The 25,375-nt window shown below is 39.4% G+C and overlaps 2 protein-coding genes and 1 long non-coding RNA gene across 10 annotated transcripts in view; 2 read left to right on the top strand and 1 right to left on the bottom strand.

The window, feature by feature from the left end:
* CCDC138 (coiled-coil domain containing 138) overlaps window positions 1–6,814 on the top strand; it is a 47,056-nt gene extending 40,242 nt beyond the window's left edge. For 4 of the 6 annotated variants that reach the window (XM_041119519.1, XM_029999213.2, XM_041119518.1 and 1 more), the window contains one exon: window positions 115–635. In XM_041119519.1, the coding sequence (XP_040975453.1) occupies window positions 115–125 (11 nt within the window). In that variant the 3' untranslated portion in view covers window positions 126–635. Of the gene's footprint in view, window positions 1–114; window positions 1,887–5,680 lie in introns of those variants that run through there. The other 2 variants (XR_005931215.1, XM_041119517.1) reach the window with 2 other exon arrangements.
* Window positions 6,815–9,500: 2,686 nt separating this feature from the next.
* EDAR (ectodysplasin A receptor) overlaps window positions 9,501–25,375 on the bottom strand; it is a 73,727-nt gene continuing 57,852 nt past the window's right edge. For 2 of the 3 annotated variants that reach the window (XM_029999263.2, XM_041119521.1), the window contains 7 exons: window positions 19,850–19,936; window positions 18,551–18,679; window positions 18,388–18,462; window positions 18,012–18,084; window positions 17,131–17,290; window positions 14,119–14,179; window positions 9,501–12,677 (listed from right to left, as the gene is read on the bottom strand). In XM_029999263.2, the coding sequence (XP_029855123.1) occupies window positions 12,358–12,677; window positions 14,119–14,179; window positions 17,131–17,290; window positions 18,012–18,084; window positions 18,388–18,462; window positions 18,551–18,679; window positions 19,850–19,936 (905 nt within the window). In that variant the 3' untranslated portion in view covers window positions 9,501–12,357. The remainder of the gene's footprint in view (window positions 12,678–14,118; window positions 14,180–17,130; window positions 17,291–18,011; window positions 18,085–18,387; window positions 18,463–18,550; window positions 18,680–19,849; window positions 19,937–25,375) is intronic. The other variant, XM_029999264.2, reaches the window with a different exon arrangement.
* Window positions 14,760–16,860, top strand: LOC121232562. The gene is made up of 4 exons (XR_005931217.1): window positions 14,760–14,847; window positions 15,466–15,575; window positions 15,872–15,945; window positions 16,635–16,860. It is a non-coding gene; the product is annotated as an uncharacterized LOC121232562 (long non-coding RNA).

The raw sequence follows: 25,375 nt of genomic DNA, 5'->3' as shown, positions 1-25,375 counted from the left end.
CTGTATAAGTTACTCTGTATCATGTGGAATCTCATTGATATTTCCCTCATTCATAAAAAGGAAAATGAAAAATTGCATAATGTGCTAAATGGCTTTCTTCAATACTTTTTAAAGAAGGGAAATAATGCTGCTGTTCTGAATGACTCATGCAATCTAAGGAATTGGATCCCTTGAGTAAGCAGATCAGAAATACCAACCTTTCCTTATAGGTATGAATCTTAGTTACCTTTGACTCTTCAGAGAGTTTTACAAATTCATTTATTTATTTTATGGTTGATAAGTATCAGACAGGTGTCTTACTAAATTATCTTTTGAGATAATTACAACTGTAATGATTAAAACCAGATTTTGATTTAACATAACTAGATGTGTTGAATGAGTAATTTTGTTGTTGTTTTGATTTCAGAATGTCTTAGTGTTGTTTGATCTTTTCCTGTATATATGTAACATTTAGTATTTTATCCTGCTTTGTATGAATTTCTTTTGTAACTTTGGGTTGTAATGTCTCTGCAAATGTGAAAAACTCCATTTCTCAAAATGCCTGGCAATAGTAATCCCTAATGTAAAATTATTATATTTTATTCTTTCTGCTATATTTTGTATTAATTTGCAATACAATCTTCATAGTACCCACATTTCTGAGTGTGATGAATGCATTTTTTTGTCTGCCACAGTTCAGTGTTCAGAAGTTCCTACACATAGGAAATAGGATCCTTTTTAAAAATTCAACTTAGTCTTCCATTTCTGATTTGTACTGTAATTACTGAAAATCTTTAATTGTAAAATTGAAACTGTAGTTAAAATTTAAAGATCTGCTGTATGTTAGTCTGACTGATGCTGGCAGTCAGTATAAAACTTCAGAGCGGTTTACTTCTCATTTTCATACATTTTTTTTTCTTGGTTTCCCTTTGTATTTTTTACCAGAAGTCTTTGAAGTTGAATTCTAACTGCAAATATTTTTCTAGCAATTTGTCTTACACTTCTGACAAGCTTTCCTATGAAAGGAGTCCACCAGATTTGGCATATCCAGAAGTATGTCCAGAAGAGACAGCAAGCAGTGCGTACTCTTTGGGCAGGAAACCAATTCTAGGTAATTTTTAAATAACACTAATCATAGCTAAAAGCTTTTGCTGACAATGGATTATGTTTTGGAATAAGTATTTCATCAGTAGTTTCGGTTTTCTGTCAGATTTACCAGCAGTGCAAAAGCTTTGCATATACTTTTGACTGGAGACAAAATCCTCTTATTTAGGAAGTGTGTTCCCAGTCCTTATGTGCTTCTCCATCTGCTTAGTCATTAAAAATACTAGAAAATTAATAACCAAAAAAAGCTATGGAAAGTTGTTAGGTTTCCTATATCCACAGGAACGTTGATTGTGCTCTTGGCTTTCAGCCTTCATCACTGTTGTTTCTTAATCTACTAATTTTCCTTGTGGTACCCATTTAACACAATGTGTTCATCTAATAATGGCAAAGGTAATGCGGTAAAAGAGGTGCATAGAGTGTGGTGTAGCTTTTACTATTGGTCCCTTGTGTTTTATGTGCAGTAGTGTTTACACTCTGAAAAGATGAATCACTGTTAATTTCAAGTTTTTATGATCTAGAATGTTTTTGTTAAAATGCAAAAAAAAGAGGGGGTTTTAATTTGTTAAATATTTATGCAATTAAATTGATGATCAACTAAGGATGAGACTAATGATTTTGATCTTAAGTAAATTTTAACTGAGCTGTGAAAAAAATACAAGTTCTTGATTTCACATTCATATTACAGTAAACATAAGACGTATCAGAAATAAAGAAATAAGTGATTTATGCAAATGAATATGAAGTGTCTTGCGAAGGATAGATACTTCTATAAATAAAAAAGCTATAGTAAAGTTCCAAAATGTGCATGTGATTTTTGACTTGGTAATCATTCTTGGGTGAAAAATGAAAGTCACAAATACACTCTAGTAGAGTCGTATGGAGGCTAGACTTGCAATGGTAGAAGTGAATTTTTTTTAAGCTAGTTGTTGACAGACAACTTACAGTAGTTCCCTAGTACATTGTCATAAAACTTTTCAGTGAAGATCTTTAAAGTATATAAACCATGCCATGTTTTTTCCCAAATTTATTACTAATCAGTCCTCTTAATGGAGAAGTATTTATGAAGCTTTCTATTATCTAGAAAGGTAAAACAATGATGAATTTGGAATTGGTTTTATTTGCCATTGGATTTTCAGTTTGCATTGGATTGCATCTTTAAATGAGCATGGTTTTATGGGACATGCGGACTATAAGTACAAGTGAAAAGATTGTCTTAAAACAATATGATTTCAGGATCAGAGACTTTGAGGAAAGTAAGATGTCAGTCTACCAAAAATGGATCTAAAATGATGGGAAATTATAAACTGAAATGGAGATTTTTAGATCTATTCTGTTTCAATTTGTAATTGATTATCTAGAGTAACTAAGCTAACTAATAATGGTGTCTACGTTAGAAGCATAGATAACCTAGCTTGCCTTTGTTATTAACAAGCAGAAGTAGGTACTAGGATAAATATTGTACCAAAATCACAGTTATTTCTATATTTCTGCTTCTAAAAATTTGGTATATCAAATTTTGTACACACCTGCTTGTTGCACTGTCTCGAACATCAGTCTTGTGGGCCAGCCCACCCCAGTTGTCCACACCAGTCCATGTTGTGGCCTTGTTCAAACATGCCCATCCTGTTATCGTTCCCTGGAGTGACCTTGGCAGTCTCTGTGGGGAAGGGGAACAGAGGAAGTTGGTTGCGTTCCCTGCTGTCTTTTGTGGATTTGGTTTGGTTTGGTTTTGGTTTGGGAAGGATAGTTTTCTGTCAAGTTGGCCATGCTTCGGGCATCTCTTTATATAGTTTTGTCTTCTCGGATGAAACCTAGAGTTTCCTGGGGTTTTTCTGCTTTGGTAGCATTTGGGTACTGTAATATGAGTATGAATTTCTACTACTTTATCCTTCTCTCAGAAGACTGTTTACAACAAGACATATGAAAAAGTTAGCTGTAACTCTAGCTATTTCCCACAGTTGCTGATTCCCTAAGGAAACATGGTTTATGTGATCACTGTCTATCTGCATTCCTGAAAAGGGTTACGCTGTTTTGAATATGCCAGCCACCTCTGGCCAGATTTGGCAGCAGGCAAGAGAATATTAATTTTCAACCATTTTTTTGAGAGAATTTGAGGAGAAGAGAGAGACCTTATGAATACTTGCACTTAAAAGAAAGTCAGGGGCTCTTCACACTTTCTGGGAGCAACCAGCTGATCAGTCAGAACATGTAGCTTCAAACTAGCTATAGTCTGCCATGTCTTGCTTGCGTGTAGGTCTCCAGAAGCTATCAGCTAAAAGGAAGTTTCTGGTAGTCACAACCTGTCACTTTAAAGGAACATAAAGAATTGACCCACAATTTTATGTTGCTGGTTTTTGCAACAGCTGTGAGAGTCCTTATTGGCAAAGTCAACAAGAATATTGCAACTGCTCATTTCATCCCAGAAAAGGCTATGAAACTTGAAGAGAAATAATTTTTTTTTTTTTTTTAAAACCCATCTATTGTCGAATTGTAATCACCCTTGCTGTTTATCAAATGCTTCCTATCGATAAATGGGCAGGACAATGTTTCAGACCTGATCTACAAAGTCTAGATTTCACAAATCTGTAAGAAAGGTCATCCCCTGGACAGGGAACAGTTGTATTTGCAGACGCTTGGCAGATCTAAACAAAGTAGGCTAACGTTACCCAGCCTGCACAGTTGTGCTCTGTTTCTTCATATTGCTGACTTTCACCAGCTGATAAAAGGTCTATCTCTTAAAGTGGGTTTTCATAGTTATCTTCCAGTTCTCCTGACCATGACTGGCTTGCATCTTTTCTAATGTTATATAAATGAATTTAATATATTATGGGGAAAAATTTCTTGTAGCAGATAAATTAACCTGGAAGGTGAAAGTACGCTGAAGGCAACATATTTTTGAAGAACTTCTATTCACAATCAGCATCAATGTTTAAAATATATGATTTAACTTACCAGACCAGATTTAAAAGGAGCTGTAAGTAGAGCTCATAATTCAGAGCTATGACACTGGATCCTTTAATTATATACTGAATTTTTCACCTAAAACTTTAATGGCTTCAGGGATTGATGGTCTGATAGAAAGCATTTATCTTCAGGATAACATATTTAAATGTAGTCCAGAAAGTCTGAAAATTTGATCTATGAAACAATTTGGTAATCTTCCACTTTCCAAATGGTTAGAGGAACTGCAGTGGCAAAGCAGTGACCCCTTGTGTGCCTCTTAATGATCTAATGCTCACATGTTTTTAAAACTTACAAAAATTAATATTGCTGTGCAGTGTTGTGATCCTGCCTTTGACATCCTCCTGAGAAACGCTGTGATGGGCAAAGGCATCTTTATGTGTTGTACTGACTCTTGTAGTGTGCTGTGTCAAAACCACCACTATCCATCATCAAAAATAGATGTGTTTTGGGCTGATGAAGGCCTTTAATGCTGTCTTCTGACCATGGTTAGGGATGTTCCTGTTTATTAGACTTTTGTTTTTCACCTAATTTTGAAAGCAAGTGTCTTGTATATTTATGACTACCTGATCACTACTAGAAGAGATAACTTTGAACAAAACCACATACTGTTTACTTGCTTGTAGCTACTTTTTTCGAGTGAATGGTCCCAAGTCGAAATTTAACAAGACATAACTCACAAGACATTCTGATCTCTAAAGTCACACAGAGAATTACCTGAGAAAAAGAGATCTGAGAAGCCATATATATATATATATATATAAAATTTCAAAGACAGTTCTCTCTGTGCCCATTACTCAAGGATATTTAGACTGGTCCCAAGGAATATTTCCCTGAATATACCACCGATCAGTGCAACTTAATGGTAAGTAACTGCCCTGGTAGATGTACACAAGCTAGGTCTGCAAATTCAGTGGCCAGGATACTGCTAACAACAGTAGCTATGAAAGCTCAGCATAGGATAACATTCCTATTAATAAGTTTAATTTCAGGTCATCTTCAGCTTCATAAAATGGCATCCTTGGTGCAGTTGGTTATGGAGAAAAGAAATAAAAATAATCTATCCAGTTTACAGGAAAAAAAAAGTATCATGTGGTCGAGTTTCAAACAGGAGCATAATGTTCCACCCACACATCAGCTTTTTGGAAAAGCAGTATGCCTTTGAAGAAGGTCGGAGATAACTAGTGTTGCCAGACTGGTTTTGTCCTTCAGAAGAAATAGTATTCCAGTATGTGGATTCAAGAGCTATTTATGTAAGAAATGCAAATAAACAGAATTTCTCAGTTCCACAGTCCTTCCCACAGTGTAGCAGTTTGATGTACTCCTGCTTTGTCTTCTTCCACATTCAAGTGTGACTATGATTTTTTTTTTAACAGCAGCCTTGCACACCAAGGGCAAATTCCAGAAACAGATGCCTAACTCTACTTTCTTCCTGTTTCAGCTGTCTTTCTACTAATCTGTCTTCAGTGTTACTTCCTCCTGATTTTTCATTTACTTCTGTGTGGTGGATTAAATTGGAAAATCATTGTGTATTCCTGAGTTGCCTTGCGATACTAACTTGAATCCTATTACAAACTTGTTTTTAAAGCAGCCTCAACTATAAAAAAATGAATTATCTTTTTTTTTTTAAAAGGTGATAGACAAATGAGATGCCTGTGTGTGACCTGTATAACAGCTAATCACTGACGTCTTCTGCAGCAGAGCGTGCAAAGGCTTCTTATCATTCTTCCATAAGTATTCAGATGGTCTGGTTTCACAGAACACTGGCAAAAGGGAATCAACATTTTTCTGTCCTTGAAGAGTGGCTGATAGTGATAAATTAATGCCTGAGGTAACAGGTGCTATGCAGTATAAATCATATCACAATAAATAATCAAAAGAGCTTATTTGGATGTGGGGGAAATAGAATATATATGCAATATTATGTGCCTAGAACTAGATATAGACCAAGGCAGTGCATTCATACCCTGTTTATATTAATATATTTACAGGAATATGCATTAGGAAGCCTATGCAATACATAATAAGGGCACGAGCTCTCTTTGCTTTTCATTATCACAGAGGGCTATAGAGGTTGCTTGCAGAAGAATGACTTCTGCATACAGGAGTCATTGTTTTACCTCTGGGTCATGAGTTTCACCTGCACCAGTAAGGTTTTTTCTCTTAAACACACCCTCCTTATAACAAAGCAGGACTTCTAAACTGTATGAGGCTTTGAGTTCAATAGGGAGAAATTGAACTGGCATGCCTTTTCAGCTCATCCTCCAACCCATACTGCTGGGCATTTACGCACATTATCTTTTTGTTCATGGATAATGGATTGATGATCCCAAATTGTAGCATATGGAGGCAGTCAGCTGTTGTTGCTTTATACTGCAAAGCAGAGACCCATCCTTTTCAGCCCACCTTACCTCTGTTGTTTCTTTTTGTTAATGTCATCAGACCGGGACCATCAGGTATTAAAGACTATGTAGAGGGCAGTTCCTGATTGCAACCTAAGATCAGAGAGAGTCTGCAAAGTCCACCAAGTTTCTCTAAGGAAAACTGGGATGATTCTGGTCAGGCTAAGAAGCTGGGATTATGTGGGAAAGGTCTTGCAATGTAGTAAGTATTAATCTTGCCTGGAGGAACTTGCCACAAAGTCACCCAAAAGGCTAGTGATGGAGTTGGGACTAGGTTTATCTGTAGACACAGAGTTAAGTGCTTTCTCTAGCAGGGCCTGCTGGTACAAAACAAAAGAAAAAAGCCCTAATGCTATTTTTACAGTGTTCATGACATGGGCTGTAGAAGTCCTTGGGACAAAACCTTTAGTTGACCAGAGCTTTGTATGAAGCTCTTAAGTCTTTTATTTTAAGTAAGCATTTCCAAGGACTTAAAGGCTCTTTTCAACTTGAAAGCTGCATTTTACCAGAGTATAAAGAAGAACAATTAGCTCTTAAGAGAAAAAAAAAAGAAAAGAAAAATGCACATCAGAAAGGAAATAATGGGTCTTGTCGGTAATTTTCTCCCTGACCCACTCATTTCCTTAGGGGTTGGGTCTTAATTTTAAGTCCAAGTCTACTAACTTTCTGTTTGCAGCGAATTCTGTGTCTCCCGTCTAACTCCCAGAAACATTCATCTTTACTTTTCAACTATTTGAGGCCTTCTCCTGTACCTGCCCCTGCCCTTACCAGTGGTCTCCCCTTCCCTGCTGTGCTGCAGTCTCTCTCACTGCCTCCCAGCCTTTCCCACGTTGCCTTCTTGAAGCCCCTCTTGCTGCTGGCATGCCCCTTTGCTCTGAAGGAAGGCACAATTTTTTCCTCTGCCCAGAGGAAAAGCCTGAGACAGTTTGTGGCAATTAGGACATGGTACAACAGTAGCCTTTCCACTCTGCTGTGAAAAGGCAGCCTTTTAAAGGAATATAATAGTGTACTGTAACTGTGATTTTTTTTTTTTTCTTATCTTCTTTTATCACTAGGACACAGACTGTGTGGCATTTGCTGTGATGAATAAGACAACAAACTTCCAGGGATGATCAAAGTGGATCTGTAGCTGTGTAAAGACATTTTATGGGTTAGTCAAGTAAAAATCACTGTACCTGAGCACATACGCTAATGTGAGTAAACATTTTGGGGTCAGGAAGGCCAAGGCACGGCTGGAGCTGAACTTGGCAAGAGATGCAAAAAATAATAAGAAGGGCTTCTACAGGTATGTCAGCCAGAAAAGGAAGGTCAAAGAAAGCATACCCCGCTGCGATGAACATGACTGGCAAACCGGTAAGAATGGATGAGCAGAAGGCTGAGGTACTCAACAACTTTTTGCCTCAGTCTTCACTGGCAACCTCTCTTCCCACACCTCTCAAGTGAATGGCCCACAAGACGGGGACTGGGGGAGCAAAATCCCTCCCACTGTAAGAGAAGATCAGGTTCATGACCACCTGAGGAACCTGAACATACACAAGTCTATGGGACCTGACAAGATGCATCCCGGAGTCCTGAGGGAATTGGCAGATGTAGTTGCCAAGCCACTCTCAATGATATTTGAAAAGTCATGGCAGTCAGGTGAAGTCCCTGGTGACTGGAAAAAGGGAAACATTGCACCCATTTTTAAAAAAGGTAGAAAGAAGGACCCTGGGAACTACCAACCTGTCAGCCTCACCTCTGTGCCCGGGAAGATCATGGAGCAGATCCTCCTAGAAACTATGCTAAGGCACGTGGAGGACAGAGAGGTGATTCGAGACAGCCAGCATGGCTTCACCAAGGGCAAGTCCTGCCTGACCAACCTACTGGCCTTCTATGATGGAGTGACTACATCAGTGGACAAGGGAGGAACTATGGATGTTGTCTGTCCGGACTTCTGTAAGGCCTTTGACACAGTCCCCCACAACATCCTTCTCCCTAAATTGGAGAGATATGGATTTGATGGATGGACTGTTTGGTGGATGAGGAATTGGTTGGATGGTTGCATCCAGAGGGTAGTGGTCAATGGCTCAATGTCCAGATGGAGATCGGTGACAAGTGGTGTCCCTCAGGGGTCCATATTGGGACCAGTACTGTTTAATATCTTCATCAATGACATAGTGGGATCAAGTGCACCCTCAGCAAGTTTGCAGATGACACCAAGCTGAGTGGTGCAGTTGACACACCTGAGGGACAGGATGCCATCCAGAGGGACCTGGGTAAGCTCGAGAAGTGGTCCCATGTGAACCTCATGAGGTTCAGCAAGGCCAAGTGCGAGGTCCTGCACATGGGTCGGGGCAACCTCCAGTATCAACATAGAGTGGGGAACAAATGGATTGAGAGCAGCCCCGCGGAGAAGGACTTGGGGGTACCGGTGGATGAAAAGCTGGACATGAGCTGGCAATGTGCTCTCGCAGCCCAGAAAGCCAACGGCATCCTGGGCTGCATCACAAGCAGCGTGGGCAGCAGATCGATGGAGGGGATTCTGCCCCTCTGCTCCGCTCTGGTGAGACCCCACCTGCAGTTCTGCGTCCAGCTCTGGGGTCCTCAGCACCGTTGGTTTGGGTTTTGTTTCTGTGTTTTGTTTCATTAGTTTGCACAATGGAAGGACATGGGTATTTTACGCAGATCTGAGTTCGTGCTTTGTCAAGTTAAACCTAAGAAGCCAAAGTTTCTCCTTTGGGTAGCTGTGCATAAGCCTATTAAAGCAGAGAATGCTCAAGCCTTTCAGACAGCAACGTGTTTAGATGCAGCAATGCCTGTTGGGATCGTACTTCACACCATGTTAACTCCTGCACATATAGTGCAGGCAGTAAAAAGACAGTAAAGTGAAACTCAGAACATCAGTTCCTCCCAACCATCTGGCAAACTCAAAGTTTTTGTTGCAGTTGCTGGAGGCTTTATCTCCTTTAATCGTTGGGGGAAAAAGAATGTATTCATCATGCTGAAACCAACAAATTAATCTGAATAAACAAAATCCCAACCTGTTTTTAAAGTAGGATGGTGTGTTTTTCCATTTAGAAAAGGTTTGATCTGTGTGAAATAATACTCTGAAAGTCTTAGCTTAGTCACCAGGGTCTGAGGGAAATGCAAGTTGGTGCTGTTTTTTGTAGAAGCTAGCGGTTCTGCTGGCAGTCTCAGCAGTGCAGCCTAAGACTGGATGAACATAATTATCCTGTCATGCAGTGAAAGCTTCCAGTTAAGATCTCTGATAATGTGGTGTAGTACTGCTAATTTAGGAACGCAAAATGAAAACACGTTAATGAGAGAGTATTGCTACTGTGAGATTACTCACCAGTCTCACAGTCTGTACCAGCTCTCAGTACATATATAATAACTTACAGTTTCTCCAAGGAGTTGCTAGGAGTTTGGCATTTTCATAGTACCTACAAGGTGAAATATTGAACAGAAACTATACTGACAAAGGAAGAATGGTTTCTGCTTCAAAAGTTTCCAAAGTGTGATGCAGAGAAGCAGTATCCTACGGCAATGCAAAGATTCCTTCATGTATATTACTTAGACACTCCCATACCACAGGAATGTGCCTGCTAGCCCATGGCTAACTCATTTAATTACAGATTTATAAGGCAATATATGATTTAATCAAAGAAATGGCTAATACAACTGTGTTTGACCTCTTTCTTTTATTAGCATATTTTATGTTCATACTTTACAATATAATAAGTTATATATACAGCATTAAACAAAATTATTAGAAAGTAAGATTTGGCAAGATCTACAGGAATTTTTTTCATTCCTGTACATCTTTTGTGTAACAATAAAAATACTGTATACTAAATAAAATAATGTTAAATAGTCTGTGTTCACATTGGCACCATCGATTTCAAGACCCTAACTTTTCATGGCCCAATAAACATAAAAAAGAGGATTCCTGTATCTTCTTTTAAACAAAGAAATGATGTGTACTATTAAATGACACATGAAATACAGGAGGCAGTCCACTGAATAACACTGTAGTTACACACTGGCACAAGAAAAATAGAATCTTCACGTTCTCTTTTTTTTTCTTTCCCTTTCTTATTCTAGTAGCAATGGTACTAAACTGCAAATTCAGGGCCTTGAAAATCTTGTTGAAGATTGCTGAGTTGTCAGCAGATCTAGAAATCTTATTGAAGCCTGTTGAAATCTGTATGAATTTGTCATTGATTTCAAAAAAGCAAGAATTTCACCCCTAAATTAAACATCAGTTAGCTAGTTAATGTTCAAATAAATGCAGCTTGCTGCTTTGTTAAAAGAAAAGTCAAAATTCTCATCAAATTTGGCATATGCAAATTAATGAAGAGTGTGTTATGATACGAAAGAAATGGTGGAAGAAGACTAATGAGAGGGATAGGTTTTATGTTGCCGTATGTACTTCCTCTGCTCTACAAATGAAGTGCTGAAAAGATACTAAATATAGATGTCAAAGGGTGATACTAAATGTTCCACGCAATTATGATACTATCATAGATAAGATCTAGTTACTAAGTGATGGAATACTGGTTGTTAACTTCAGGGTAATAGTTAATATTTTTATAGCATTTTGTTCAGTCATGCATTTTGGAATTTAAAAAGTATTGCTTTGTAACTGACACGTCTCTTAATTTAGTGGTTGCACTTGTTGAAATCCGTCATCACTCATTTTAGCTATAAATTAAGCAAATAGGTTTGGTAACAGCTACTGATTTGTGGTCTGAACAAGTTTTAGAGAACTTTTAACCATGAAATTCAGAGATTAGTTAAAAGGAAAAAAATAAGGTCCATTTTTGTTGTACACAAACTCACAATAATGCTTCACCTTCCAGAGGAGCTGGTTTTCACCTGTGGATTCTCTGCCCACGGTCTACGTTTACAAGAGTATAGCATTTAAAGAACACTTTTTCCTCTGCATGTTAAGGGTCTCTAAAGAAATCTACTCCTTTTGCTCTTAGTGTCAAATGTGCACCACTGTTGTCCAAAATACCTCTGCTTGGAATATAATTTGGTATATAGATGTCACTACTGGAAAAAATGCTTTTTTCATGGTAGTGGACAAGCTGTTTTCGTTGCTTCTCTTTTTTTGTAATGGCAAAGAAGAGAAGAACTTGTTGCTCTCAACTTACAAGGAGTGACTGCCAGCTTTTACTGCCCACTTGCTAACCAGCTTGTCCTCAGCACGTCAGCAGTTTGAATTTACAATTTCTGAAATGTCAGTATGGACCAAGAGTGCATTTACGTGCATTATGTACAGCGTTTTGAAGCACTTCGATCTGCAAATTATGTTGACTCTTTTTTCATGTAGTATAGTTAGTTATCTGAGGACTGTGTATATACACCTATGCACATACTTCTAGATTCAACAAACCCATAGTAAGTATAGAAAAAGAAACTGGTTACATATTAAATGTGTTAGAGCCGATAGAAATGTACGTGCCTAATGTGTATTTATTGATATTGTAGGTGTGGTACTGCTTTTGACTGTAACTATTAAACCATTGAATGAAGCCCTAAAAGACAGGAATATTTTCAGAGAGCAATTCAATGGCTTTCTTGAAGGCCAGGCAGGAAGGGTATCAGCAGGGTTATCTGCACTTATACACAGACTGCAAAATGGATGTTTGTGTGTCCACTTATTATCAGTAACTGTTTAACATGATCATTTTGTTTAATGACATGTTTCATACCAAGCTTCGTGGCAGATTTCTGCGCTTGTTTTGGTAGATGTGTAACTTCACTTTATTTAGAAGTCAAAGAGAAGATCTTCCCATTGGTTATCAGGAGCGATTATGTAGAAGAAACATCAACTGTCTTTTGTCCAAAGTCTTTGATGTGGTGCTTGCTGGAATCATGGTTCTTGCGGGTGACGTGGAAGCGCAGCTCCCCAGCAGGCATGTCAGGACGTCCCTGCTGGTTCAGGAGCAGGCATTGCTTGTGCCCACTCCAGAATATCCGCACACAAGGATTCGACAGCATCCAACCGCTCGATTTGCACCAGTTTGGTTAGCAGTTCTGGGATGCTGTATCCTGCTGTGCTGATGCGATCAAAGAGCTGCATGCCATCCGTCATACCACCTATCTCATCCCTCTTCAGTCCAAAGCTCTCGGCAAGGTGACGCCACGTTTTCACTATGGCTTTTTCTGTGTTGTAGGTCGAACTGAGCATTCGGCTGGTCTTCTCCAGGCAATCAAATGGCAGCTCTGTAGGGCTCAGACCTGCAAAGTGAGGTGTTTATTTGTCAGAGGGCTCTCTGCACAAGCCTTGACTATTCAAGACATTTACTCAAGTACTACAGTATATACCATTAGCAATAAGTACAGCTAAAATCTTTAAGTGATAGTCCATGATAGGTATCTCTACCTCCAAAGTTATTACTGTGTATTACCAAATTAATTCTTCCTAGTGACAGTAGGGTACAATAATTAGGGTAAAAATTTGTCTGGGAAAGAAGTACTAGATGGGTTGTATGAACTCCCATGGCACTGCCCCTTCCTTCAACAATTTACTAGCTGTTAGAAAAAGTTTATTGCAACCATGTCCCTAGCGAGCAGCTCCATTAATACACCGCTGCACGTCAGGCACAGTGTTTGAGCTCGAGAGACAGCTTTGACCCTTCCCTGAGTCTGTCACCAGCAGCTGCTGTAACATCTCTGTAATTGAAAGTTGCCCTTGTAGGAATGTGAGGAGTGAGGTGAAGCAATGATGCCAGATGCTTGCAAGCATTAAAGTCCCTGCAAGTGCTCGGTTGTCATTACTATCACTGAATCTCTAGAGAGGGTTTAACATTCATCCTGTGGGGAAAAAGCTATTTTTTCCTGGACATTTTTTCTATGTATTCATGGTCACAGAATAGAGGAGAGAATCAGCTACAGCATTTTTCCAAAACCAGTCTTTTGCTTCTATAGTTTCCCTGCTTCATACTCAACAGCAGTAATTTGGTGGGAGATAGAGCTCCCTGAACCACAGGAAACTCATACGCACACGTGTACACAAAGTGTCTGTGTGTGGGGAAGTAAACGCAGTCACGTCTCCTGTTCTGCAGGGAAATTAATTCATGACTCTTCTGCCAAAACAGTCCAGGTAGTCAAGTGCTGAAGAGGGTTAAAACACTTAAAACTTGGAAACTCCGCTTTTTGTTGTGGGAGGTGGGACAGCATTTAGAGAAGCAGAGTAGGTCAAGACTTGTGTCTTACCCTCAATCCCAACCCGCCCCAAATCACACTTTCCTATTTGGAACTAGGTTCTCTCTGTTATCCAAGGGACTAAACAAATAAATCAAATGGGTTTCCTCTAGATGGGGAATGTGAGAGTGCTCCTCCGCAACTCGGTCTGTGTGTCCGTCCCGATAAAACCTGACACTACCCTTCTTGTTCTCCGTAGGGAGGAAGCCCTGGAGCTCCTGGAGAGGAGCCCTCTCCACGCACACGCCTGGAGAGAAGCCGTGGCACGCTCCAGCCCAAGCGCAACCTGGACGGCTCTGGGGTCAGGGCACCGCGAGCCTTCCTGGCAAGTGAGTACAAATCTGCCTACAGAGTGTCTTTTCTGGATTGGGACTTTCTACTTTCCATAGGAAGGCAGAGGCCTTTCTTATTTTATAGCAAACGCTTGCGATCCAATTTCGTGCTGTTAGTATAGTCACAAGTTTTGTACACTCACCTTCTGCAACGTCGCATACGTTGGCATACACGTCAAGTATCTTTTTCCTTCGACTTTGAATCTAAATGAGAAGAGTTTTATTTCATTAATTTTTCAGTCACGGGAGTAAATAATTAGCAGACAGCAGTTGAAAACCTGTGGGAGATACTCATTCCATGGCGCTAGGGGTTATTTCATAATGTCCTCAAGGGTCCCTTTTGAAGACTCAAAGAAAAGGACACAGCAATTATTCTGTGAAGCATAAACCTATTTCTGATTTCACTTTCCACTGCTAGAGATCTTTCCTTCCATCTTCTAGTCGTCTTTTAGATCAATTACTTTTCTGCTCCAAGTGTTTGTATATTTTATTTCTCTTTCAGACCGAAGCAAATTCCTGACAATGAGGAAAAATCCAATACCACACATGCAGACAATTAATGCAGGGATGTCGAGGTAAACCAGGACAGGACTGGCCACAGGGAATTAAATTCAGACTGAAATTGCCTTCTTCCAGTAATCTAAGAGGACTGTAGAGGAGGGGATCTTCCTTTCTGTCCTTTGACGTAGAACTGCTTAGTGCATTACTAATTAACTGTATTTTTTTCCAGGATATATTGCCTGGTTGAATCTGAAACATTTTACAGAAAAAAAAATCAATGTAGCTTTGGAGAGGCAAAATCTGAGGTCCAGGGTGCTCTAGTCATTTTTGACAAGAAAGAAACTGGAACTGAAAACCTGACATTTTGCAAGGTGAAAATGGACATTTTGATATAGCTTCATTTAGCAAAAATATTGTCAAGATTTGGCTTTGGATTCAACAGGGAGTGAAAACAAATGTCAAAATGTCATGAGTTCTCAGGGACTGGAATTGTCATCACTCTGCCAGCTCTCATTAGGTCTGAGCTTTCTGAAAAGCTGTCTTTTTGATAGGACTCTAGCATTAGCTCCACAAATTTGCCACTTTTCACTGCAAACCAGGCTAGAAAAAAAGCTCTGCTTTCAGTATTTTTTTTGTGGAAAGATTTTCCTCATTTTATTTGGGCTCTAAAGGGCAAGGCACATCAATGACTTGGATTAATAGACTTGCAGCTGGAGACCACAAAGTGGCTGCTCCACCTGAAGCCTGTCTCGCAGGCGCAGCGCTGGGCAAGTGTGTTGTATTGTTGGGCAATGCAATGCAGGCACTGATTGTTGTTCACATATTCTTGGTATAATTTACATGCGCTTAATCAGTTGTGTTCCTATTGTAGGCTTGGATTAGCTGTTTTAGAACCTTGTAAACATGAAATTTTCTTTGAATGGGATTTATTAATACTCCTCCTAACCAAACTATTGGATGCTTATTTTCATTCTCCTCTCATTTTCTAGGGCAAGGAGGAGGTTAAATACTTCCATGCCCATGAAGAATTATGCAGGATGCTCTTTTCACCAGAGACAGAAGATGGGGAATTTGTAAAGCTTATGCTGAAAGCGAACAGGTAAAGTTGAGCCTGGTGATCCTCTGTGTGGTAGCTCATTGCATAATGGTTTTTGTTTTAACTAGGAAGGAGCAGACCTGGTTAAGAGCAAGCCTCTAACTTTCTTTACCCTTGGCCAATAGCTACTTAATACTCTTTCCTGTACTAGAAATGTTACTTAATCTCCAGCCTGAAGCAAATTATTGCTTTTCTAACTTCTGGCAACTGGCTTAATTGTGAAATCTTAGGTGTGGAGTAGAGGATCTTAGTGCAATCTGCACTTTGATTGAAAAGTTTGTCTTCATCCTTGTCAGCAGGCTTCAGTCCATGAGAAGTGTGTTAGACCAGAAGGTCTGGAAGGAATAGTTCATGCTTCAGGTCTGCTTACGAGGTATCTATCTAAATCACACTGGAGACTGTATCTGTTATATATGTGTTTTAGAAGGTAAGCCACTTCTTATTAAATGTTCTGATTCCATGCCTACCCAACTTGTATTATCCAATTTCAAGCCAGTGCATACAGAAGTATGATAAAGTTGGATATTTAGAGAGACCTCAGAAAACTGAATTTTAAAATATGAGCATTGGAGTAGTAAGTTATTTTCAGATGGTCATCTACAACGACAAAAACATTTCTTTCGTGTTGAGACTTTGTGTGTCTGGTCTCAACTGAAAAATGAACTATTTTAGAAAGTTTGAGCTGAACCATCCCAACAATTTAAAACATGCAAACATGAAAAGGTGCATTTTCAAACCTTTTTATTCTTAAAAGATATCTGATGTTTGATATGATGCAGTTTTGTCCTAGCTATTGCCATTTTAAAATTATTTTTGAAGTACTAAAAACATAAAAAATATCTGAGAAGACACCTTCTTTTTAAGGATAGTTTCACATTAATATAAATTAAAAAGTTGTGTGGGTGAGATGTGGTCTTAAAATACTCCAAGTGAGATAAAACGCCCTGAGCAGTAAACGCTCAGCAGGAAGAAGCGAAGGCCTTCCCCAGCAAAACAAAGAGTGGATTTACAGTGTCCTTCAGAGCACTGGAGTGGCCTTCAAAGCACGTGTGTGTTTTTCAGAATTATACACCAAAACCAAGCACAAGACCGGATATTATTGAAAAGTCTGTGCCGTGGAAGTACTGATGCTACTGGGTCAAGGTACTCAGATGCTATGCTGTTGTATGAATCCAGCTATGCTGCTACATTATTCTTCTGTCTTCGATTTTCTATGGTAAATGTAGCATTGGGGTTAGTTATATTAGCATTAGCTATATTGGGGGTTTGCTGTTACTTGTTTTTTCTTTCTTTAGACTATAAAATATAATACTCAAAAAAGTAAAGTTACTACTCTTGTAGAAAATTTGTTTTTTCAGCCCTGAACAGTATATATGTACATATATGTCACTATGCAAAGGAGATTCTATAACAAATTTGGCTAGAGAAGCTCTTGTAAATTAGTCTGGTGTGCACTATAATGCATTTTGGGAGGTGATAGTTTGTATATTGTTTTCTTAAAAAAAAAAACAAAACACAGAAAAATGCTCTCAATTTTTAAATCTCAAAATAGCCTTACCCCAGTTGATTTATTGCTTGTAGAAGATTTATCTCTGGCCAAATGCACTAAAGATAACAAGCATCTCTCTGGAGTCCCTTGCTTGTCAACTGCAGCTTCTTCATCACTATCCATACTACGGCTTAAAAGTCGTTCATTCTCAGAAGATGCATCATTTTCACTGTAAAATCAAGGATACAGTTATCTTAGTGAAGCCTCTCATGGGTTGACTCCAATCATCTTTTTGCTATCCTAGAGCAATGGAATAAAAGTGTCTTTCATTTTTTAAATGCCTTTCCTCCAAAATCCTGTGAATAGGAACCTGCCCAGGGGATATGTACAATGCCCACCAAGTTTCACAGTCACCTACAGCTTGCAAGATTCCTTTTATGCAGGGATTTTCCAACTGAGGACAGTGTTTAGCCCACCTTAATCGTGTGACCCAGCCAGGTTTGGCTGCCAGGCAGACACAAGGTGAGGAAAACTATCACACCGTGCCACCCAGATGATGCTACGGACAAGGAGTTTCCTAAAGGCCTGGAGCAACTGTTTTTACTCCTCCTGCCTAAAAGTGAAGGGGAACTTTACTAAGGACATGTATGCAAGAGCAGCACTCAGGTCCCAAAAATGGACCTCTCAGGAGATGGAGCCCCAAGAGCTGATGAACTGGTCACGGAGGGAGTGGGGAGGACCCAGGTTTCTCTTTGGTAACGTTTGCCATCCTCTCTTAGAAACTGGAAGGGGAAAAGCCTACTGAGGCATCCAGTCTTTTCCCTCCTGCAGCAAACTACCAGCATACCCATCTAATTTGTTCTTCCTGTACTCCTCTGCACCAGGATGAATGATGACTATGACCCTCCCCCACTTCAGTCAAACTGGAAGTATGTTTATCTTTTACCCACCTTTTAACAGCCTTAGCGGGAGTTGCTGTAAGTTTTTCAAACTCTTCTTTCTCAGAGAATATCACAACATTATCTGTAGACCAACAATTAGAGAAATTTAAATTGGCAATGAGTTTCCAAACCAGTGTTTTGTCTCAGGAGCTGGTTCTGCTGGCAACCTTACTGCAAACATAAATCTCTCTGCTACCTTTGTAATTGCTGTCAGAGGATTAAGTGACATTCTGGAAACACAAAAACTATTATACGCAATTCTTTACTAAACTGAGGTGGATTTTATACAATTCCAAGGAGAAACTGTAATTAATAGAAATGCATTAAGAGTATTTAAGCCCAATGTTGTCTTGGACAGAAAAAGCAAAATTAAAGCAACTTATACCTTGCACTTCTTTCTTCTCTTCTTGTGTGTTAGCCTGAGCTTCAACATTTTTTACCGAGTGGCTCTTGCAACAGGCTAGAATATAAAAATATAACACTAATTATTCTCAGAAGCTATCTAAAAATAGCATTTGCAGCTAAAATTTCATGTGCTGAACAATTACCTTGAGCAGAAGGTTTTGTTTTCACAATGTAAAACATGATGATGAGGACAATGGCAATAGCCATTATGAAGATGGTAGACATTGCTATTATAAGAGCTGTAGCCAGATGTCCTTGTCCTGAAAGATCTGCTGGAATAAATTAAAAAATATTCTCATAAAGGAGCAACTCTTAGGATCAGAGAATAGTTAACTGTTTGCGGTCTGCTCTACCTTACATTTTGCATACTCATTTAGTTGATCTGAGTCTTGGTTACTTGTTAAGCATTGAAAAACTTAGTGTTACATCTCAAAGGCAAACTAATTAACAGTTTTTCAAAATAGTGACATTTATGCTGCACTAACCAGTTAACAGTATTCATTAAAAATATTTAATGGCATGATCGATCAGTTACAAAGATGTAGGAAGTTATATTATCTGCTAATATTATAGGAAGCTATATGTAAGCAAGCTATATAGCTGCTATAAGTAGCAGCTTTCCTAACACTGTATTCTGGGAAACAGCATTGAAAAGAAAAAAAAAAAAAGCCAAACAAACAGGATGAGAGCTAAAATGACTGTTGACAACTATGGCTGCCTCCAAAGCTTTGCAGTAAAAAGGAGAACACAATGCATATGTAGAAGAATTGATGTTTTTCTAACAGAGACTTAAAACACAGCATGGCTAGAAGGTGAATTTAAAATAAGGTATGTGAAAAGGTATTCAGAAGCAGAATTTGGATGGAAAAGACTAGAACTGAAAAGCCACAAAAGGATGCAGAAAATGACAGATATGCTAAAATGCATGAAAACTTTAATTTTTCTGAAGATGTGATCCTCACAATCATGTTTCCAGACACTACCAGGAAGATCAGCATTGTCAGTATCTCATTAACTGCATCTTTCCTGTTGTGTCTTCTCAGGCTCACATATTTTTAAAACCTAGTAATCATGCTGGAGAACTGTTTATGTTAGCTCAATAAGAAACTGGCCATATTTGTGCTTTAAATTATTTTCACCAGTCTAAGCTAAGCTTTGCTGAGGCATAGTGCCATTTCTGTACGGCTACAAATAATGAGCTAAATTTATTGCTAGCATTACTGAGTAGAGTTCAAATCCATTTTAAGTCCATCTGACTAAAACAGCGGTGTCAATTAACCAAGAAATAAAAATTCACTCTGAATTATTTTTAATAGCAGTTTTAGATATCTGGGAATAGTGGCAATGAAATTCACAATAGATATTTTCAGTTCGGTTGCACTTTGTTGATGCCATTTTCAAAACAAACAGCTGCTAAATTAAATCTGTGAATGCATTCTTACCTTTGTGAGCATGCTGGTAAGGCGAGAAAGTGCTTGTGCCAGAGGTACTTGGGAAAATGGCTGAAATGCCAGAGGTAGCCCCCGCACCTGCAATATAAACAGAAATGCCATAAACTTCCACAGTTCCTTTGTCCAGTCAAAGGAATATCTTGGCCCAAGTAAAGAGAGCCTTTACTTAGCTTGATTGCATTTCCCATTCACTAGCGAAGCACCCATGAACTCCTCGCTTTTTGAAATGTCACTAATCCCAATATGCATTTCTGCACTAAAAATTGTGTTACAGACTACATTTTGCATAGCATCTAGAGGGAGAGGAAGAAGTCAAAGTTCCTGAACAGTCATGAACTTAGAAGAAACCCAAGCATCTTCAGACACAGGCAGGGCCAACCATTACACATATATTCATGTATTACAGATCTGTCCTGGGTAGCAGAAAGTTTTCCAGGATCCAGCTGGTGACTCAAACTGTTTACAGCCCCCACTCCATTATTTGCGAGTGCTGGCCCCAAGTCCCAGCTGGTAGATTCATCAAATTAGTGCTTCTCACAAGCACCCTTCACTAGCAGGATCATCGTGAAACTCTGATGGTATACAAACCCCCATGGCCCCACAGGAAAACCTAGGAAAGGTGACAAATTATATTGAATGCCTTTCTGTTCCATGGACCTGTACTACCATCAAAGGGAGTATTAGAATTTCCTGCAATCTAGCTGGGCAGTACGTTTCTTATCATTCCCCCCATCAGTCCAAAGCTATATTCCAGGACGGGGGAAATCCACAAAAACAGACAAATGAAGAACTTAAAGGAATACTTCATGCTGGCAGAGGACTGAGATTGTCCAATAGGGTTTCCATGTCTAAATTCTGCAGTTAAGTTTAAAAGTTAATATTAATCTTTCAGAGGGTGTCATACACCATGTTTTCAAAGCAGTAAGCCAAGTCATAAGTTAATGTATTTTGACAATACCAGACAATATTGCATATTATTGGGAATAAGGCTGTTGATGAGAATGCTTTCATACAAGATGGTGTTGGCATAGCATTCCAAACCAGAATAAAAACATTAGGGTTGGGAGAAAACATTCCTGTCATTCTCAAAGAAACTTTAATATCATTGGTAAGCAGGTAATGCAAACAGCTACAATCAACAGACACTGAAAAACATCTTCTGGCTTGGAGGGGGTATGAAATCCCTCCTGCTTTGTATTAGCTGTCTACAGAAAAAGTCCAGTGATAATTAAATTCAGCAGACCTAAAGGCAAAAGACTGTCCCAGTCACCTGGTAAGGTGCACACAGCGCCACAAGCTAGTTTGGGAACTAAAGTAGCTGAGAACGGATCGTGCCATTCTTTTGACCTAGTAAATATTCCAAGAAATTAAACCCACCAGGTAAACTTGACAGGAAATTAAGCGGTCTGGAATGGTCTGAGAAATGTTCCATGGTTAAGAACAAAGCAATATACATGTTCTTCAAATTAAGAGAAATGTTTTCTAAAAAGAAAAAAAAAAGTATTACCTAACATAAAACATGGCTGCATGTAGTGAATGAGAAATGTACACTTAAAGTGGCCACAAAGTATGAGTTGCAGATGTCTTCAAAAGAAATGTTCTTTAACAATGGTAAAACTCCTTTCAAACCTCATTTGTTGGAAGGAAATGGATGCATTTATTATATAATTGGCGTTTTTTTTCAAACTGAAGAAGTGTTTTCATAAAGTTTTAAATATACTAATTTGTTAATTCAGATGCTTTTCATGTTATGTAAATGACAGGCAGATTACGTAAGTCTTGCCTCTGGTCCCTTCTCTGTGACAAACTTCTTTCTAAGAATTAGCTATGAGCTCCAGAAACTGCAGTAGAGCAGTAGACCATCTAGGTATCAGTAGATGAGGATGTCGTCTGCATGTAGTGGACATTAAAGACAGATAATTCGTTAAATTTTCAGGCATTCTTCACAAAGCTGAAGTGAATCATCCTTGGTCTCGACCTCTGTATTTACTCATCATGGCTGGACAACAGAGGAAATTTAGCAAATGGCCAGTGCTGTAGCCCGATACTTTCCTTCATGTCCACAGCTACCAGGCTTATGCCTATTCTTGCAGTCCCCCTGGCAAATCCAATTACAGCCAATTGTAATTCTGCGCAGTCCTTGCAAGCTGCAACAAGTCAACAACAGCTTTTCTTACGCTGCCTTTCAGTTAACACAGGCAAGCCCTGCTGCTTTGTCTGCGTGGAGTTTATCTAACAAGCTTCGGCTCGTCTCCTCCATAAGCAAGTTTTATCAAACTCTCTCTCTTTTCCTTCATCTGAAATACGTAGTCATTGAAGTACTTCTGCCTAATCGATCTTTCAGTCGTTTGGTATTGTTAACCTCATGTTTTTCACCCGTCTGTGAAAGGAAGTAGAGCCTTCCAAAGTGGGAAGTCACGCAGCAGCACGTAGCACAGGAACGGTAAGGAGGAAGGTCATCCATTCTTCATTCAGCATCATCGTCACGCTTCACCCAGCTCCACCCCACATCAGGACGTGGCGTGTTGCCCACGCTGTGTGTGCACACACACACTCGCACGAGCCTCTCCCGTGCACAAGAGTGAGCACCCTCAGCTCCAGAGCCTACAGGCAGAATTTTCTTTGCATGGGAATGGGGCCACCTCGTTTGTTCTGTAGTGCCTGTCGTGGCAAAATCAAGGCTGGTGCTAGAACGTGATGGCCTTTTACATATGCCTGGGTGGGAGTTAGTCGTTATGCATGTTTTAAGCCTATTATCAAATTTAATAATTTGGCATATTCGTTATGAGCCAAGATTTTTCTTCAGATGTGGCTTAGAAGAAAGTGCCAATTCGTGCACCTGCACTACCAGAGGAACCAAAAATGCCAGCTTCTGCAGAAGTTCAGCTCATACCGTTTTTGTGTGAGCAAAAAGAAACAGAACTCATAGCTGCTGCTTTTCCCCAGTCCGGCACTACACCACAACTGCAATGTCAGTTGTTCTTGTGCACATCCAGTTTTGCATCCCCATCACATTATTAATTCTGGTTCCAATATAGATGACACTTACATAATCTATAAAGACTTAGATATAGCCAGGGCAGAGACATCCTAAGGTGCTACAGCAGAACATATGGAAACAACTCTATTTTAAGCACAAAAAAAAGACTGATGGCTGTAATATAGCTGTGCAAAAGAGTGGTTTATATTCCTAGGCACCTGTAAGTAATATTGTAGGAATGTGATAAAGACATTAGGGAAGAAGTTTATCACTGAAGGTTGGTCAGCTTTTGCATTATAAATGTTTTTATTCAAGAACTGTAATTTAGTTTTAACTTTCTTGGAGTCTAAATACAGTTTCATTAAAAAAAAATACTTACTGGTTTAAAGAACAACGGAATTTGTATTCACATTTGAATGTTTGGGGGTTTTTAGCTCAAAAGATAGCTTTAACTTAAATTGCCATGCAGCCAGCCTTTTGTGAACCAATGCTGGGCAATAAAATTTTTTGTTGTTGTTTCAGAGAACCTTTCTGCTTTATGTAGCAGGACCATTACAGTTGTTCACATATCTCGAGACAGACTTACAATAAGAAGTGACAAACAAAACTACCAGATTTGTGAGAGGAGGAGGGCACCGGGAGGGGAGTTTTTACCAACATGCCCCCTTGCAAGTGCCTGTGAGTGAATAAAATCTGGTGCAGTAGGAGACCATATGTGCTCCTGACATATGTTGCTGTGGGTGTCAGCTTACTGGTCCATGCAAAGGACTGCTGCTCACAGCTAGCAACAGCTTTTTTTGAAGTTTATTTAATACTTAATAGCATATTATAAAAATACCCAAAGTGTGTATACAACAGACTATCAGAGTGATCCTGAAATAAGAAGTGTTTTAAAAATGTCTTTGTGTATATGTGTATCTAGCGCAGCTTGCTTTCTCCTGATGCTACCCTCTTCTCACAGCCATGGTCCATTTATGAATGGCAATGTATAGTTACTGCCAGCCGAGCTGTGAGTGCCATCACTGAGACTGTTTTACGGGAGCAAAGGAAGATAAAGCACACAAATAAATAATTAGCAGCCTGGAATATGACATGAAAAATAAATTATTTTGAGTTGAAATTCAATAAAGGTAGACAGTTTATGGCTGACAAAGTAATCGAAAACTGGATTATAACTAAACCTAGTCATAAATAAAGAGCTAGATATGTAGAAAGCACAGATCAGAATTTTCAAGTTAATGTAAATCTGTATTCAGGTACTTACATGAAAGGTCTGGTTTCAAACTTAAGGAAACACCACTTCATATGGAAACCCTGTGCACTTGGATAGTCATGGAAGCTGAAGCAGCAAAGCCAAGCCACTCTCTAAGGTGTCTACATATGACTTCAGTAATCAAACATTAACCAGCTCTGAAAATATCACACATCACTAATAACAGAGCATACCCTAGACAATGGAGGATTGCCTGACTGCTCTTTACTTTGCTGTCTTTTCAGGGGACATACAGAATACTATAAGACAAGTTACTCTGATGTTTCCTGGAGCCACAGATAGATACTTCAGTTAGTGTGAGTAGTTATTAAACCACGAAGAGAATGAAGTAAATTAATTCCTGAGATTGGACCTTCTAAAAATGGTGATAGCAAAGTTCCCCCAGACTTTTATCTTCAATCTGGCCATTCTCACTGTAAGTAACCACTACTGTTCAGACACATAAAAGGCAGTATTTTATGCTGTTGTGCTCTCTGTAATGTCTTTAACTATTTTATTTCTCTCTCCTTTTATTTTGCCAGGGCAGGAAAGAGGTGACAATTATAGGCCACATGGCCTTAGTCTGACAATTTATTTGCATCTGTTGAAGTTTTGATTAGGATTCACTGGGAGCTGTAATCACTGCACCGTACTGGAAGGTCATAGGCATACGCTTCATGAACTAAGCCTATGTCCAGGAATTCAGCATTATCACCGCTTTCTCTGTGCAACACGAAGGGGATAATTGCCATTTACACTTACTACGGTGACTTCGGAGCATCGGAAGGAAGGGAACGGACCCAGGAGGAGCCGGGTGGCCAGCCTGTACAGGTGATGGGGAGCTCCAGCTCTGCAGGTTTTGCAGCTCGTGAGCCTGGGCAGAGCGATGCTGCAGAAACCTGCAACGTCTCCCACGGGCGGGTGGTGCTCCCTGTGGGAGCTGCAGCTCCGGCACAGGTGAAAACATCAAAGTCATTGGAGTTTTCTTTCAGGAGAACTTCACTGGGACCAGATGTCCTCCTGAGTGATACCTGGGCTCAGCTTCCCCAGCCGTTGAAGACAGCAAACCCCATATGTGCTTCTCAGATCCCTCCCCTTGAAGGTTTATGGCTGAGGCTGGCCAATTTTGTCCTAAAATTAGGTTCCTTTCCTAATATAGACAAACCCTAAGGGGATGAGAATTAGGCCATACCACCAGTGAACAATAAAGCACTGCCTTCAACATTTCTCCCATTCCACATGTGAAGAGGAATGGGGTGTTCAGAGATCAAACAACTCAAAAAAA

The sequence above is a fragment of the Aquila chrysaetos genome, chromosome 23, assembly GCF_900496995.4.
Source record: "Aquila chrysaetos chrysaetos chromosome 23, bAquChr1.4, whole genome shotgun sequence".
Lineage (NCBI taxonomy): Eukaryota > Metazoa > Chordata > Aves > Accipitriformes > Accipitridae > Aquila > Aquila chrysaetos.
This window is presented reverse-complemented; position numbering and strand designations above follow the sequence as displayed.